This window comes from Crocodylus siamensis, chromosome 2 (genome assembly GCF_052110815.1).
Source record: "Crocodylus siamensis isolate JL-2025a chromosome 2, ASM5211081v1, whole genome shotgun sequence".
In the NCBI taxonomy this organism is placed as follows: Eukaryota; Metazoa; Chordata; order Crocodylia; family Crocodylidae; genus Crocodylus; species Crocodylus siamensis.
This window is the reverse complement of record NC_143396.1, coordinates 290,445,962-290,463,136: the sequence shown is the minus strand read 5'-3', so window position 1 is coordinate 290,463,136 and position 17,175 is coordinate 290,445,962. Positions and strand designations below refer to the sequence as shown.

At 45.5% G+C, this 17,175-nt stretch overlaps 1 protein-coding gene across 1 annotated transcript in view; it reads right to left on the bottom strand.

Moving 5' to 3' along the window:
• Positions 1 to 17,175, bottom strand: part of DDHD1 (DDHD domain containing 1) — a 91,105-nt gene that overhangs the window by 20,009 nt on the left and 53,921 nt on the right. Inside the window, exon 8 of the mRNA XM_090034387.1 lies at positions 649 to 914. Within this exon, the coding sequence (XP_089890513.1) occupies positions 649 to 914 (266 nt within the window). The remainder of the gene's footprint in view (positions 1 to 648; positions 915 to 17,175) is intronic.

The window sequence follows — 17,175 nt, the reverse complement described above, 5'->3', positions numbered from 1 at the left end:
ACCTGAAGGGTCTCCCTGCAACTAAAGACCCTGACCAACATCCGTAACCCTCACTTACTTCCATGCTCAGAATTTGTAAGCAACACAATGTTAAAATTTCTCGCTGAACAAAGGTAGCAGACAGAGGTGGATAACTTCCATCCGAGTCCTGGATATGCTCAGAAAACTTACTCTCCTTTAGCAAGCAAGCAGATAAATGCTGGATACTGGGGACACTTACAGCTCAGCTCCCAGTTCCAACTATTGAATCCCTGCTCCCACCTCAGAGATGGGCAGCATGTGGCCCCCCCGGAAACTGAAAAGCTACTTTGTTGAATGCAAGTAGAGAATCACCCCAAGCCCAGACAGTTAAGACTCAGCCTTGCATTCTGGAAGTGATCTCTCCTTCAGTCCAGCAATGAAACCGAAGCCAGAGGTGGCCAGCAGCAGCAAGCCAAGCACGGGCTGGGAGCTCCAGTCCCTGCTCCCCTCATGTATCAGCCCCTGCAGTTATAAAGTTAGCACTTACCACTGCCATTCAGTGCCAGTGGAACAGCAGCAGTCACTGGGCATGACTGGCACGGGCAATGGTGGATGTGGGAAACTCCTAAAGAGTTTCACTGAGAGATGGAGACTGCTCCTTAAATCATGAGAATGTGCATACTTTACCTTTGCTTAGTTATGTAAAGTTCTTCAATCAAATGCTGCTCCTCGTAGCTCATCCAACGGTCTTCAAGCTCTTCTTCCTCCTCCCTCTGTAATAACTGTTCATAAAGTCTAACTGGATTCCAGCCAGTCATTATGTCATAAGTGATTACACATCCTAGGGAATGGGACACAATTGAGACCTTCCCTCCTTTTTCTTCAAATTCTGGGTTCCGAGAACAGAAGAGAGTGTATAGGCGATTCAGCTCCTGCTGAAGACCTTTAACTAGCTGTTTTAAAAGAGGAAAAAAACAAAACAAAACCGGTTGAGATATTATGAACTAATTTAGTCTTTCCCTGCGTTTCCTGAAATGACTTCAGGCTAGATGAAACTCTGTCGGTGATGATGAGTGCATCCTCAGGCATATGCTGAGTCTGAGAGTGGTACGCAGGCCTTGACAAATGTACTTATCACTGAGTAACTTAAACTTTAGCATCGCTCCAGTTTTCTGCTCTCTCAAAACAATCCCCCAAACTTCTCTTTTATTAAAAAAAAGGCAAATTAACCTAGATTTTAAATTTCCTGGCTGCAGTTTAAAAGAGATCCATAACTGGACTGCTTTTTGCCCTTTCAGCATGGCTACTTAGGATCCATTAAAATCCAAACCTTGGCCTCAGAAATGTAAGAGTCAGCAAAGAGATGAGCTTTTGACAGGTAGGCATGCAATCTGTGGGAGCAGGCCAGGCTCAGGAGCCAGGGTGAGAGAAGGATCCGACTGAGTACCAGGTGCTGTGCAGGCAACAGAACATACCCCGCTTCTTTCAGCACTGCAGTTCTCAGTCTTTTTTAGACGCGAGGCACTCCTAGAGAGACTCTGCTCCCCCTAAGAAAGTGTCAGCTTTTTTCTTTTTTGACTACAGAAATAATGAAAGTGAGAACTAGTACAGCAGTTCATCTGTTGCAAAGAGCTCAGAAAGTCCACAACTAGGGATTTCTGTTGCCAATCTCTGGGTTTGTTTTGCGAATCACAATTGTACACCTAACAATTTGTGACACTGCATGGCACCCTTGAAAGGATCTCAAGGCACCCCAGGGTGCCATGGTACGCTGGTTGAAAACTCCTGCTTTAGGAGCTCTGTAAGACCACACACAAGTCATCATGTTCAATAAGTCTAGTTATCTTCAGCAAGCTCATGATGGGCTCAGGCTGGTGGCTGTCACTTCCCCAGTATTCACCCATATACTTTTCTTGCACTGTAAATTCCCAGAACACCCCATGTTGAACATGAGCAGCAGGAAGATTATTTTACAAGTGCTTTAGGAATTCACAAAACTCGATTCTGTTCATCACCCTCTGCCGCTGGGACTGACTGTGCCATTAGCAAGAGGCAAGTTCCCACTTTTTGTCCTTTTGGTGGAAGTGAGAATTTTGCCATCTGTCCTTGCTGGGAAGTGTGAAGAGCTTGCTGGCTCTTTTGCTGTTACTCATACTCGAGGTGGAGACTGAGTGCTGTTGTTACCCGCATGCACATATAAGAGACTGTTATACATCATTTAAAGGTCTTGACATGCAGTACCCCAGGAGGTATACAAGAATTTCTTTCAAATTACTTTTCAGTCATTAAGTTTTCCTTGACCTGATCAAGAAGGAGGTGCACCGATAAAGATTTTCTTGGTTGATGATTAACCAACCATATCAGCCAATGTCAATCTGATAACTGATATGTGTAATAACACAAGACATTTTAAACTACTGACATAAGTAAATCTTTTTTTTTTTTTTGATGCGCTCCTGCAGCCTCCTGTGTCTCATGTACCAGCATCCCCATGCTTAAAAATGGTGGGGCTATGGGAAGACCCTGCTGCAGAGCAGTGGGTAGCGGCTGCCGCGGCCCTGGGGCATGAACCCCTGGGGGCACTGTGGGCTGAGTCACGCCAGGCTGGGCTGGGCCAGGCAGCTCTGCCCGCCCATCACGTCTCTGCAGCACTTGCCACCTTTTACAGCGCCCACCCTGGCCCCAACCCACAGTCCACACCATGCCAGCTGCTCTGCTCCAGCCCAGCCTGGCCCCCGTGAGGGGATGGAAAATGGCTTGGGCCCCTGCACGCAGATCAGGGTGACCTCTGCAATCAAGGTCACCCTGGCTCACAGGAGGGAACCCAGGCATCTGGAGCCCTGGTTATACAGCATAATTATTGGTAAAGATTACTGGCTACAACAGGCAAAAAAAGCTGATGGCCAATAATGTCATTTCCCTTTTATCAGTGCCGATCTGATATCCAACCGATATATCGGTGCACCTCTACTATTCAGCTTGCTGCTTGATTACAATACAAAAACGAACAACACTTTGAGAGACTGCTCCATCCCATTTCTCCTGCTACCTTGCCGAAGGAAGCGTGGTAAATAGAATAATTTTCCTAGAGAATTAACTGTATATGATGTCTTAAGAGAGTAAGAAGCCACACAACAGGCACAAAGAATTAGTTCTGGAAGAAAAGCACAAATTATAGTAGATTCCAGTTCTACAGCAGGATGCGAAATGTAGATCACAGTAACGTTCAGGAAGAGAGAGTTTTATAATAAAGTATCATTTACATACACGTTCAGCAATACATATGCATGTCACAGACTAAGCCTGGGGTCTAATTTAATTAGGCACTTAAGTGTGATGCTATTCTACCCCACTTACTCCCTGTAAATGGTCAGCATGTCTACTTTAGGAGAAGTTGCCCTTGAGTCTCCCATTAAAAGGGAGTCTGGCGGTGCTCTTCTCAGACCATTCTCAGCCTCTGGTGCTTCCCCTCTGCTCTCTCTCTGGCCCTAATCGTGGCCTCCAACCATGGACCTGTGGCCATGTCCATGCATCCCAGCTCTTGCTTAGTCTCTTTTCATCGGGCTCACAGGCTCTACTAGCTCCTGGTCCCCTGGTCTTGCCTTGCCTTGGCTTCTGCTCTCTCAGGTCTCCAGTTCCAAATCTCAGCCTCGGTTCACTTGGGGCCCGACTCTGCTCTGGTGTTAGTCTATTGGTAGGGACTTACTGAAATTGTGGAATTTCTGGGGAAGATGTGAAATTGGGCATTTTCAGCAACAAATGGTGGGCTCCACAAAATATTGAGGGCTTGCAAAAAGGCCTTACTAGAAAGCAAGGGAAGCCCTGGAGCTTAGTGGAGCGAAGGGTGGGGGGAAGTGGCAGTGGGGAGGCTACAAGCAGCCCATGGGGGCTTGTTTGGGCCCGGGCCAGTTGTGGCTGGCAGCCAGGAAACTGCAAGCAACTGCACCAGGCTCCACAAAGCCCTGGCTTGGCCAGCAGTGGGTGCAAAGGTACCTCAGGGATGATGGCAGTGAAGGGGCTGAAGCTGCCCCAAGCCTCTTCCCCACTGGTGGCCCTGAGGCACATGTGCACTCACTACCAGCAAGGAGCTGGGCTGGGGCTTGGCGGAGTCCCATGCAGCCATTTGCTTGGGGATGGCCTCAAACCATGGCTTACTTATCCTGATTAAACCCAGGGAAGCAATTAATCCATGCCTCACTAAACATGGATTAATAGCTTCCCTGGGTTAACTCCAGGTAATTAAGCCCCAGTTTGGTTTCATAGTTGGTTGGGTCAGAAGGGACCTGAGTAGATCATCTAGTCTGACCCCCTGCCATGGCAGGAAAGAGTACTGGGGCCAAACGACTCCGGTGAGGTGTTCATCTAACCTCCTCTTAAACACCCCCAGGGTAGGAGCCAGCACCACTTCGCACACAAGTTGGTTGCAGATCCTAGCCGCCCTGACCGTGAAGTAGTGTCTCCTGATATCTAATCAGAATCTCCCCTCTGCCAGCTTGTGACCGTTATTCCTGGTCACTCCTGGCGGGGCTCGGGGGAACAGGGACTCCCCCAATGCCTGCTGGTCCCCCCTGACTAGTTTGTAACAGGCCACAAGATCCCCCCTCAGCCTTCTCTTGTGGAGGCTGAACAGGTTCAGGTCCCGTCGCCTCTCCTCGTGGGGCCTGCCCTGCTGCCCCCTGACCACGCGAGTTGCCTCCTCTGGCCCCTCTCCATGTTGTCCACGTCCCTCCTGAAGTGCGGCGCCCAGACCTGGACGCAGTGCTCCAGCTGTGGCCTGACCAGTGCCGTGCAGAGGGGGAGATCACCTCCCTGGACCTGCTCGAGGTGCATCTGTGGATGCAGGACAAGGTGTGGTTGGCCTTCCTGACCGCGTCCCCACACTGCCGGCCCATGTTCATCTTGGCGTCAGTGATGACTTCAAGATCCTTTTCTGCCTCTGCCCTGACGAGAAAGGAGTTCCCCAGCCTGTAGGCATGGTGCTGGTTCCTCCTCCCCAGGTGCAGCACCTTGCACTTGTCTGTGTTGAATCCCATCCTGTTCTCATCCGCCCACCCTGTAACCTGTCCAGGTCCAATTGCAGCCTATTCCACCCATCTAGTGTGCCCACATCCCCCCACATCTTAGTGCTGTCTGTGAATTTGAACAGGTGCTTTTTACCCCCTTGTCCAAGTCGCTGATGAAGATGTTGAACAGTGCGGGCCCGAGGACCGAGCCCTGCGGACCCCCACTGCCCACGTCCTTCCAGGTCGAACACGACCCGTCCACCACCGCCCTCTGGGTGTGGCCCTCCCGCCAGTTGGCGACACATCTGACTGTGTGGGGTCGACACCACAGCCCCCAGTTTCTTAATGAGAACGGGGTGAGAGACAGTGTCGAAGGCCTCCCGAAAGTCCAGGAAGACGATGTCTACTGCTCCCCCTGCGTCTAAGGATTTGGTGACCTGGTCATAGAAGGCCACCAGGATGGTCTGACAGGACCTGGCACTAATGAACCAGTGTTGGTTGCCCCTAACCATAATCTCCCCCCTGGCTCCTCATGGACATGCGCCAGGATAACTCTCTCAAAAAGCCTGCCCAGGATCAAGGTAAGACTAACTGGCCTATAGTTCCCCGGGTCCTCCTTCCTCCCTTTTTTGAAGATGGGAACCACGCTGGCCCTCTTCCAGTCCTCTGGCACCACACCAGAGCCCCACAAGCGCTCGTACAGCCGGGCCAGGGGCCCTGCAATGACCGCAGCTAATTCCCTCAGCACTCGGGGGGGTGGAGATCATTCGGACCAGCTGATTTAAATACATCCCGTCCCTCCAGACATTCCCCGACTAGATCCTCCCTGACCCTTGGCCTGAGTGCGCCAAGGGTCTGGTGGGGGGGCTGATCTGGTCCCTGCCCAGGAAAATGGAGACAAAGAAATTGTTATATGTTAGCTTTGCTGTCGGGTGTGACAACCAGATTCCCTAGCGTGCCTGCAGGGGCCCCACGTTACCCAGAACCTTCTTTTTGCCCCCTGTGTACTTAAAAAAGGACTTCTTGTTGTCCTTGATCCAGGAAGCTAGTCCCAGTCCCATCCTCACTTTGGCCTTCCTGACCCCCCTGCAGCCCCGAGCAGCTGCAGTGTAGTCCTCCCTGGGGATGGCCCCCCCCCCCCCCGCCATCGGGCGCTCCACTGGGTCATCTGGCAATCTGTGGGGGGGAGTGGGCCACCGGGGCCCCTTGGCAAGAGGTGTGCGTGTGTGGGGCGGGATGGCACCGTGTTCAGTCCATGAAAATAGCACCTGGCCCCACCATCTCCCTGCAAAATTGGGTGGGAGCCTCCTTGAGTTGGGTAGGCCCCTATTTATTCTGCTTCTGGCTTCAGCCCCCTAGCCTCAGCCTCTCTGCTCTAGCTTCAGCCTACCTGTCGGGGCTTCAGACCCCAGCTTTTACCTCTATAAATCCCCCAGCCCTTACAGAGCTTAAAACTACTGTGTGCTCCAAGCACCATCCTGTGGTCTCCAACCCACCCCTTCCAGCCACTCTGAAAGGCCAGTTTACTATGAACAAATCCTTAACAGAAACATCACCCCACAGGGTGAACAGAAACAGGCATCACTAAAATGCTAACCCATCCGGGCACACTCACCAAGTGGGAAAGGCTCGCCTGCCCCACTGCTGGCTCCTCCTCTCCTTGTGGACCCAAGTTCCCTATATCCTACAGGACAGTTCCTCTCTTCCCGATGGTCAGGGCCCGAGTGACACCCTCCGCCCGGGAGGCAAGTCAAATACAGGCCAACCCCGGCTCTACTGGTTAGCTGACCTGATGCTCAGTCCCAGTGGAGGTTTCCTACTATCCCATCTACAGCCTCAGTGTCCTGGTGAGCAAAGGGGGAGCTCTAATTTTCAATGATAAAAAAAACCAAAGTCAAATGCAGGTATTTAGAATTTATTTTATTATAATGATTGATGCCCAGGTAGGCTTTCAAACTGCTTTGAAATTGTAAATACATCAATAAAACATTGTGTTCAGCTGATGCGTTTTTCAATTTTTTTTTAATGTATCAGTGGCATTTCATTTTAATTGTGGAAAAACACAGATTTGGGTTTTGTTTTTTTTAAAATCAGAGAAAATAGTCTGTCCCCACGCTTTAAAAATCAGATAATTTGGGGGTTTTTTGACAGAGAAAACCAGGATCCGTACTGATCAGAGGCTTCTCGGCTGGCCTTGAGGAGCTGAGCCTCTTGTCCCCCTCTGGAGCCAAGTTCACCCAAGTTGCCCAAGTCCTTGCCCCTCGGGTCACAAAAATCCTGTTCTTAACAGGGACCTTGGAAGTTTTACTCTTCAGCCCTTTTAGAACATGGATGGGGTGCCCTGTTACACCGCTTAATTGCAAATCTACCTGTGCAAATAGGTAGATTTGGAAATATTTCTATATTTGGTTATTTCCAAATAACCTGGAAATAAATCTATCTATGCAAATACTGTTACTTGGAGGTACCTCTTTCTACCTATGCCACATTCTTCCAAGTTTATGAATGAGTATGTCATGAAGGACTCATTGAAAGCTTACCATTTAACCAGAGCCTCGTTATTTAACCCGCAAAGGAAGTTATTGTTCTGCTCTTTGGAGAAAAAAAAAATATTGTTACTTGGAGAGTTAGACTAAGCACTAAAATGTATGCAGGAAGAAGCTGTGTATTCAGAAGAAAGCTCAAGGACCAGGTTACAACTCTGTAATTCAACCAGATCATCTAATAGAGATTCCTTCTCAACCTTAAATCACTGTACACCAAACCTGCTTGTACAGTAACATTTTTAACCGCCATTATGCCCTTCATTTAGGACACTATAATAACCAAATACTTTGCAGCTGTGGCAAAACAAAGAAGAAAACCTCCCCATAATCTGTAAGCACCAGCTGCTCTGCTCTACCACACAGGTCTACATCAGTGTTAGGACTACTGAATCTTTTGGCATCCAGTAAGGAACAAAGAAAAGAGAACACGGCTTAGAGTTTAAGTTGCAGCTAAGAAACAATTCATTAATCAGCATGTGTCACAAGAATGTTGTTTAGCCCTCAAATGCTCTCCAGCCATCGGAGATCTATGATATTGTCTCGCAAGAGAACACTTTAGTTTGAAAAAGAACGGTGCCATTCAATGCATTTTATACCTCCTCCAGATCTGCTTTATCATGACACGCTGTTATATACACCGCTCCTCCACTCTATAAAAATGCATCAGTAGATTTCACACTCCTTTATGCTTGCTACATCAATGGTTTTCTATGTCCATATCTGAGATCAAAAGCACTACTTGAATTCTCTGTTGGCCTTCCTCTACTAGATTGCTTTTTTCCCTGCGATACAACCAGTTCCAGTATCAATATTTAATAGCCAAAAATTTCAGTGGGTTACTTCAAAACATTCTTTTCCCAGCCAAGGAACCCAACAAGCTGTATTTTCTTCAAAGAGCAGTTATTTGCCCTACAGTGACTCTTAATTTTTCTAGATGTGTTACCCACATAGGTGCTGCAAAGAGCAAAATCTATGCGAGTGAGTAGATTTGCTGCGACCAGCACTACCTGCTCTAGCTCTGCTTGTACCCCTCACAATTTCCAGGCTTTGGCAGCTTAGGACATAAGGGACAGGAGTCACTGCAATGACTGCTCTGTTCCTTCAATAAACACAAGCCCATGAGCCAGGCTTCAGGTTAGCAGAGGCTTTGGGAAGAAAAGCTGAAGATGAACAGTTTGATTTGCAAGCCTGGGAATGCATCACACAAGGACGCATAGTGGAGTTTATTATTTTACTCGCATGATAAAGAGTGTGCGGACACCATGTCTCAAGGGCTTATGTCTTGCTGACTCTTCCTAACTGAAGTGACAGTCACCAAAAGCCACAAGTTGCCATGGGTTCTTTATTGAAAGAAAGAAAAAAAAGGGAGGATTTTTGTAATGTCCTAGGCAGCGAGAGGCTCCTTAATTCATGGAAATAAAAGAAAGATAGGCGTTAAGAAATTTTGCCACAACGGGGCATGCAGACAATCAACGGGTGATGGAGGGATGGTTACTACATGCACCTGACCTGAATTCAAAGCAAGTCCAGATTTCTTTAGAGTACAGACAGACTGGCATGGTTACAGCCACAGGAGAGACAAGGAAGAAGAGTCACCAAGCCACCCACAGTCTCTCTCTTCCTTCACTGCATAACATTGCTGAAGGAGACCTTCTGCTTTGCAGACAAATACAGTGTCTCTGAGAAGGGTCACCCACCCAGCATCCAGGCTGTCAAGTGGAGAAAGGCTGGGCAGAGATGTAAATTCAGGCTTGGATTCTTTGTGCATTAACTATTTGAACCATCATTTCTGCCTGAAGCCTGGACAATGAAGGTGTTGCGGTCCGGCAGCACAGGCAACATGAGTCGCTGTTGCAACTGCCTACCATTATATTGGGGGGATGCCATGAGGAGCCTTCACACTGCGCTTCAAAAACAGCAACTTCTGAAAGAACTGATTGTTCAAACTCCGTGTGCTTCCACTGCGAGATAAAGAGTCCCCACAAAAATACACACAGACCTGAATGCTACTCAGTGTGCAGATCTTTACATCTACCGTGCATTGTAATCACTCTTGTATTTTTACAATAGATGATAAATGCTACAAAAGAGAAGACGGTACAAGAGAAAAAAGTGCTTTAAAAAGAATAATCCTTTTTTATTTTCTTCCTATTATGCTCATTTAACACAGCATTATTTTTGGAAGTTTCTCTCTCATCCTCTTCACTGAAAGTAGTTCACAAATTAACTTTAGTAGCATGAAAAACTCAGACTGACGGTGCATTAAAAATATTAAAACCAGGTTTACTTCAAGCTGGACTCTATGCTCTTCAGGGTAGAGACCCTGTGTTTCTACCTATTTAAACAACATCCAGCATAAAAAGGCCCCAGTTTTGTTTGGGGGCTATGTGGGCACTACAACACAAACAGCACCCATGGTAAAGATGCATCTTTTTAGGGGTTTTTTTTGTAAGCAAGGATCCTTGCCGTACCTGTTTTCTAGGCAGGGCAGCAGGTACTTTTTTTTAACCTCACGAGTTACAAAGACTTGCAAGTAGCAGGTCTGAGGACTGGCAGAAGTCGTCAGGAAGCAAGCCTCTGGTGCAAGTGGGAGAAGTTGCTCACATTAAAGTAGCGAACAGATTTGCCTAAGGGTTTGATGCTGACTTCAAAATGTAAGCAGACTTTTAATACCCAGCTGGTGTTCAACAATGTCAGCAGATCAGGAATGATAAATGGAAAAAAAACATCAGCAGATAATGAGATGTACTGCTGCCCTTGGAGGCATCTTCTACATTTTAGCCGCATGAAGAGCAGATCTGGTACACATGCCCAAGGCTCATGCTGCAAGTTGAAATCTTTGCCACGAGATGCAAGTTTTCCATGTAAGAAATGTGAGGCCACAGGATCAAGTTGCTCAGAAGTCATCAGTTTATATTCCACAAGGCAGCCGTTAAATACACCGTACCCTTCGTGGACTTGACTACAGGCTGGGCAGGGAACTGCCTTCTGCAGGCTCATGAGAAGCCAGAATGACAAGCACAGAATTTGAGAGAAATATCTATAAAAGCAGACTGATATCAGACCATATGAGAGGGTCAGGAGGGTCTGTTCAGAGCAGATCAGATCAGTCTATTCCACTTAAAATGACATGCTTGCTTGTCCATTCATACCACCGGATGAAGTAGGGTGCTGCCCAGAAAAACTCGTCTCTCTGAACCAGCTAATCTCTCAGATGTTACTCTGTCTTATCTTCTTCATGACTTCAGGCTAACGTTGCTATCCACCTCTTGTTCATTTGCCTGCTGTATCATTTTTAAGCAGCAAAAAGAAATAGCCCCATTTCTCTAACCACTAAGGAAACCCAATCACCAAGGGGAGGACAAACTTTTTTGTGAACAAGCCTAGTGGGACCTCCAGCCAGACAAGACGCAAGGTGACGGTCAGGATGTGGTGCAAACATATGAAGATGATACAACCACCTCCCCTTTGATGTGAGGGCTTACACTGGAGATGCCTGAGAAGGGAGGAAGGGCAATAATTATGTATCCAGTGAAAACACCTTGGTCTTTATCACTGGTAGCTTTCTGCACAGGGAAAGCAAAACAAATCCAGAAACTCACAGCATCCCATGCAGGCACCTGCTCAATCATTTTATGATCCAAATCATTTTGTAGGTAGTGAGTGCTTGTGTACTTGTAGGGGATGGGAGGCATTACCAACTGGGTGAGCTTGTCTGCTCTGGCATTTTCCTTTTTATCACATAAGCGGCAACCTTAAGTGACAGTTCCTAGTCCCCTTCCAGGCCAGGTGAGAGATCTCAACTTTCCTGCTTGCTGATATTAAACACAGGGGCCAACGTGCTTGGATCTAAGCAGACTCTTCAGTACATTTTGAGAGGGTCTGCGATCACAAGATCTGCTGAAACAAATTTCAAACATTTTTCCAAATTCTGTTTTCTTTCACTGCTCGCTAGCTTTGAGTCCTTGTGGCTTATCGACAGGGTGGCAGTGATTCATGCACAACGCAGTCACCTGCGCCAGTGGCAGGCTCCAAACACAGAAATGTGCAAGTGAGGCCTTTTCCAAGCTCATCCCTCTGGACCTGTTCTTAAGATCTTGCTCTTTGGCAGGACTTTGAACAAACTGGTGGGTGAAAGTGGACAGGGCATGCTGGGACAGGGTAGGCAAGCTCTTAGTGCATCACGCATTGCAAGAATGGACCATCCTAAATCTCTGGAGGTGAACTATGAGCATCATGAATCCTGCTGAGGCCAACTGTCCCTTGTCCTCAACCCAAAGTCTCTTGCCAAGGTCTTTAATGACCTCCTCTTGGCCAAAGCTCAGAACCTGTTTTACATCCTCACTCTCCATGGCCTCCCAGCTGCCCCGACACAGTGAACTAACCCTGCTCCTCTGAACATCTCAGCCTCCCTCATCTTCCATGATTCTGCAAGAACATGAGGCAGGTAAGAGGAGGAACAGGTGAGGACACAGGACCCTCTGCATCTCCCATCTATCTTTCTTCCAGAGGCCTCTCTTCCCTCTATACTTTAACACCATGTCATTTCATTAATAAACCTTCCCCAAAGAGGCTGTAATCTAAGACAAGCACTAAGAGATGAATACCATGTATGGAGGAATACAAAGAAAAAAGGGACAGTACTGTTGGCATGACAGGCAGTGGTCTTTAACACTTCAGCAGCCTAACCACCATCAAGTTTTCAGTGGCATCAGGAAAGAGTTTTATAGAAAGTACTGAAAGAGCACAAAAAATTTAGCGTTGCAGACATTTACAGGGAGCTTCTCCCTAACACGTAGCAAAGACAATGCTTGCACGATTAAGACAACTGGCTAAGAAGGTAGCAGCGTTTTTGTAGCAGCATTCTGAATGGAAGAGAGTGGGATGAACCAGCTGTCCACGCCAGAGAGTGGGATGTTATAGTAACCAAGATAAGAGTCTGGACAAGAATTTGAATTGTGTGAATGGACAGGAAAGGCTCTACATCAGAAACGCTATGGAGAAAGAACGTGCAAGACTGAGATGCAAGCCTAGACACAGGGGCCTGGAGCCCTTCCTAGCCCGAGTTCACCTGTTCCTGCTTAAGTCCTAAGTCTGGCCAAATGAAAACTGGTTTTCAGAATTCAGCTGTCCACTAGAGTCACGTGCGACTAAGATTAAGTAAGACTTTTAACAGAAGCATATTCAGCACACTGACACTTCATCAAGCTGGGAATATATTCGAGAATGATTAAATAAACGAATTGAGTAGGATAAGTGGGAAAGAAAACCCTATCAAGCAGCTCTCTAGCTTCAAAACACTAAGCAAAAATCATATTGCATCCATCAAAGCCAAACGTTTCTCACTTCACAACCCTCTTACTGACAAACATATAAAAGGGTAACAAACAATTGCCTCTTGCTGCCAAGGCAGCGTGCAGTATCAGCCCATTTCCAGAGTGCCCTCTTGATGGCAATTGACTACAGAGAAGATATAGCCTGGACAGTGAAATATGAGAAACCAAGTCTATTCTTTTTCAGCCGCTCCTCCTTGTAAAGGGCAATTCAGTGAGAGGTTTACAAAGGTTGGGAATAGTTCCTCTATGCGAGGCATACAGCTCCCCATTATAACACAGAAGCTTTTGTTATTTAGCTGCATACACTGAAACATGGAGAGCACTTAAACTTCATCTGAACAATTGCTTCAACTTTGTTGGGGGTTTTTTTGGTTTTTAAATAAAAGGCTATAACGATGTCTGCCAAAATTTGTGCCAAGCCAATGCATCTTTGTAAAGAGAGTTTTAGCACTTGTGAGATAAAAACAGTACATTGTTTTTACCTTGTTTTACTTCCTCACGAAGCATACAACTGTTAAACCCTATTAATAATATTTAGAGATGATGGACAAATCGAGCCATTTCAAGAAAGACTACTAATTCCTGCTCAAGGCATCCCTTCATTAGGCAGATTGTGCATTACAGTGCATTAACTGGCCTAGAAAAGTATTTTATCTACCCTAACAAGCCTGCAGTCATTGCTCCTCAGATCTCATTAAGGACCAGCTAAAAATGGCCAGATGGGATACCCTGAAGGAACAGAGGCTTGGTGACAGACTGCCGGTAGATGGCATACTTTCTTAAGTACAGCACTTTGGAAAGCACAATCTTTGAGACGCAAGGGAGAGCTCTGAAACCCTGCAGTCATATACAGTCCCACGGGCTATTCTGCAGCAAAACAATTATTAAACGCGATGTCCCGGCCACATTTTCAGTGCTCAATTCTACTGTCATTTTAACTAGGTCTGGCGTTTTTCATTTCCTCTTCTAAGCTGTTGAGAACGAGTGCTTGGCCCCGTTAAATAGCTTACGGATTTACGGCATTTCAGTCACGGGTGAAGTGACCGCATGTACTTCCTGCTAACCTCACCGGGACTTTGGACGGCTTAATCTATGGGAGCTGCTAGACATCCACAGATGAAAGACAAAATCCATGCTGTGATCAGAGGACATTTTCTGTCAAGATGCATATAATATAATTGAACTTCCTAATTGTAGTTCTGTACAATTGGTAAGTTTAAATACAGTGAAGGTCAGTGAAATCAGCATTTAACAAGAGAACAAAGGTGATAGATTAAAAAGACTAATTGATGCATAGCATTTTATGTCAAAGCCATTTATTATTAAACACTAAGCTACAGTAACGCTGCTGTGAAACCAAAGAGCCCACTGAAATCAGTGTTACCTAAGGTTATGTTACCATAATCACCACCTCCGTTGTCAGAATTAAATGACTGTCCACACAGACAGAGGAGGTATCTCTACATGGGCATGAATATTTAATTACACGGTTCCCCACTCATTTCTATACAATTTAGAGAGCTTAACATATTACAAGAGTTTTTTTATGGGGGTTTTTCATGCCAGGCTGAAGGCAGCATATTGTGCTATTTTGTAAAATAAAAATAAATCCAAGCCAGGGGTCATTTTTGGAGTCCTCTGATCCAGCACTTGCTGCAGAACAATGGTTGCTGATGTGGGAGATGGGAGTGATCTGCTTCACTTCCATAATACTTGCCGAGTAGCCCGTGTTAGCGCGTTACATAAAGTCTGAGACTAAATGACAAGGCTCTCACTTCAAGAAGCCATACGGTGGGTGGGAATAAAATGTTGGCTGCCAATTTGCAAATCCCTGCACGAGATTATTTAAAGAACGGTCAAAAGTTTTAAAGCAGTTGTCACACTACGTCTGTTAGGTCATAAAGCCCTTACAATGGCCGATAAATTCATATCCTAAAGCATCTGGCAGGGTTGCTGTGTGAATGGCTTCTGCATTTTTGCTTAGCTGTCACTAAACGAATCTCAATGTATGGTGTCATCTATTAGCAGAGGGACAGCAAGGTTCAATTAGTCATTTGTGAATTACTCTGAAATCTCTGGATGAAAAGCATTAGAAATACTAACTGCTTTCAAAAAAATGGCTCAGTGTTAGGAAGTGGTAAGCAGGAATACTAATTTCAAGCAACTTATGCCCATATTACCACAATCAACCCAGACATCCGCAGCCAGAAGTCTCATTTAAAAGCAGATGAAGCATTCTGAACAAGACACCCTGCTACATACTCATAAAAGAGAGTTCTCGCTCAGTAGGATGCTCTGCTCACTTGCTACTATTGAGTTTATGCAAATGCAAGCCTACTGAAAATAAAGAGGGGAAAGGATAAAAAAGGAGGAGCGTGGACCTCTACCTGTCATGCAACATGAAAAGATATTTCAAAACTTTCTCATGCCTAACAACACTACATTAATTGTTTTAAAAAAGAATACTTGTGGATAACAAAAATATCCCACAAAAAACCTTCCTAGTAACATCAGTAAGCATATGCCATAGTTTGGTATTAGAAAGCATGACAGACAAAGGAAACTTTTCCCTCCCAAACGTTTTTGCTAACAGTGGTTAAAAAAAGGTAAGTTAGAAGTGTGTTCTCAAATATTCGGGAATTTCACTTACAGTGAAAACACATTTTCCTTTTTTTTTTTGTGCACAAGTATTTGCTACCTAATCACTGTAAAGTTTGCTTTCCGAACGTAGGGAGAGTTACTACATCAGTCCAAGGTAGGTCTAGGTAATCACCACAAGTAACAAGTCTTTTTACAAAGCATAAATCAAGGAAATGCCCTTACAGGCAGTGAACAGATGGATTTAGACTTGAGCATGGCCAAGGCACGCTTGTTTTATTTACAGAGCACCATGCAGACGTGAGAGAGTGATGCATCACCAGATATTGCAATAAGTTACATTTTTCAGCTATATTTGGTATCACACCTGCAACTGTATTCTCTAATCTGTCTCCCACAAGGCTAATACTGACATGCCAAATTTCTAAGCATCTTAAAATAATACTTAAATAAAATTGCAAGAGAAATTTTGCCTTACTTTCCAGAGGGAGTTCACACTGCTTTAAATTCACATCTATTTAAGAAGTGAGAATCAGAGCTTTCTGTGCACTTATTTACTACTCTTGGAAGGCCCCCGAGCATCAGCTTTTACACCCACAGCTTTATTAGCAACAGAAGTAGATGACATTTTTGAAATTATATTAGTTAACAGGCTGTCCAAGGAATTTGGAAGGTAGCATCAAATCTGCTGGACGGCTTTGAAATCTCAGTCCATGTTTTCTATTTTCATATAGCTATGCATGGCTAGACTCATGATTAGGCACATGATGTCACAGCTGGAGAAAAATCAAAGAAATAGTACCATTATCCCTTTGACAGCATGACAGGTATTGATTTTCTTCTTAAAGGCCTAATATTTCTAAAATAAATAGTTTTCCATAAAATGGCAAACAAAGGCTATTGTTGGTATGTTGCTCTGAAAGGGTTTCATTGGTAGTTTTGTAAATGGTGCAGGACTGTGCCACTGTTGAGTAATGTGGCCTTTCTACACTCATGCTAGTAAAAAATAGGCTACTTTATGCTTAAAAACCACCCCCCAGAGATTTGTTGCCTTTCTGGATCTCAGGCTAAGCTGACACAGCGTTCTGGAAGTGTGACTACAGTTTGTGTAGATACCTGATCAGACTTTAAACCAGCTAGTTCAAGTAGCGACAGCAGTGAAGCTTCAACAGCACAGGGCTTCAATACAGACTGGATGAGCCTACTCTGTTTTCTTCTTTGCTTGCTTTTTAAATTATTTCCCTCTCTTCCGCGTACTGTCCTAAGTCTTCATCAGGAAGGGCAGCACATAAATCTAGTAAACAGACAGTATTTTTTTCTCTTTGCACCCCTGAAGGCCTTAAAACGACCTTAATTATGAGGACACAGCTCCACATCCTCTAATGATATTACAAGGTTTGGGAGAGGGAGAGAACCCATTAGTATGATGGTTAAGAAGTAGGGAAGAAATTTTTTTTGAAGAATTTGATTCCATTTACATCATAAAGGAGCAAAAAACACCCCCCACCCCCGACAGACAACATGGAAGATGCATGGATGCACTAGTTGAACGTGCTTATGGGAATCAAAGGTTAAACTTGTAGAATCTGCTGGTAGTAATCAATGTATAGTTTTACTTTACATTCGAAAAGTATTCTGTGTGGCCAGCATGGCAGCGCTCTCACCCACACCAGTCATCTTGTTTGTCAATACATTACGGGAGAACGCAGAACTCCACAGTTCTCTTATAGG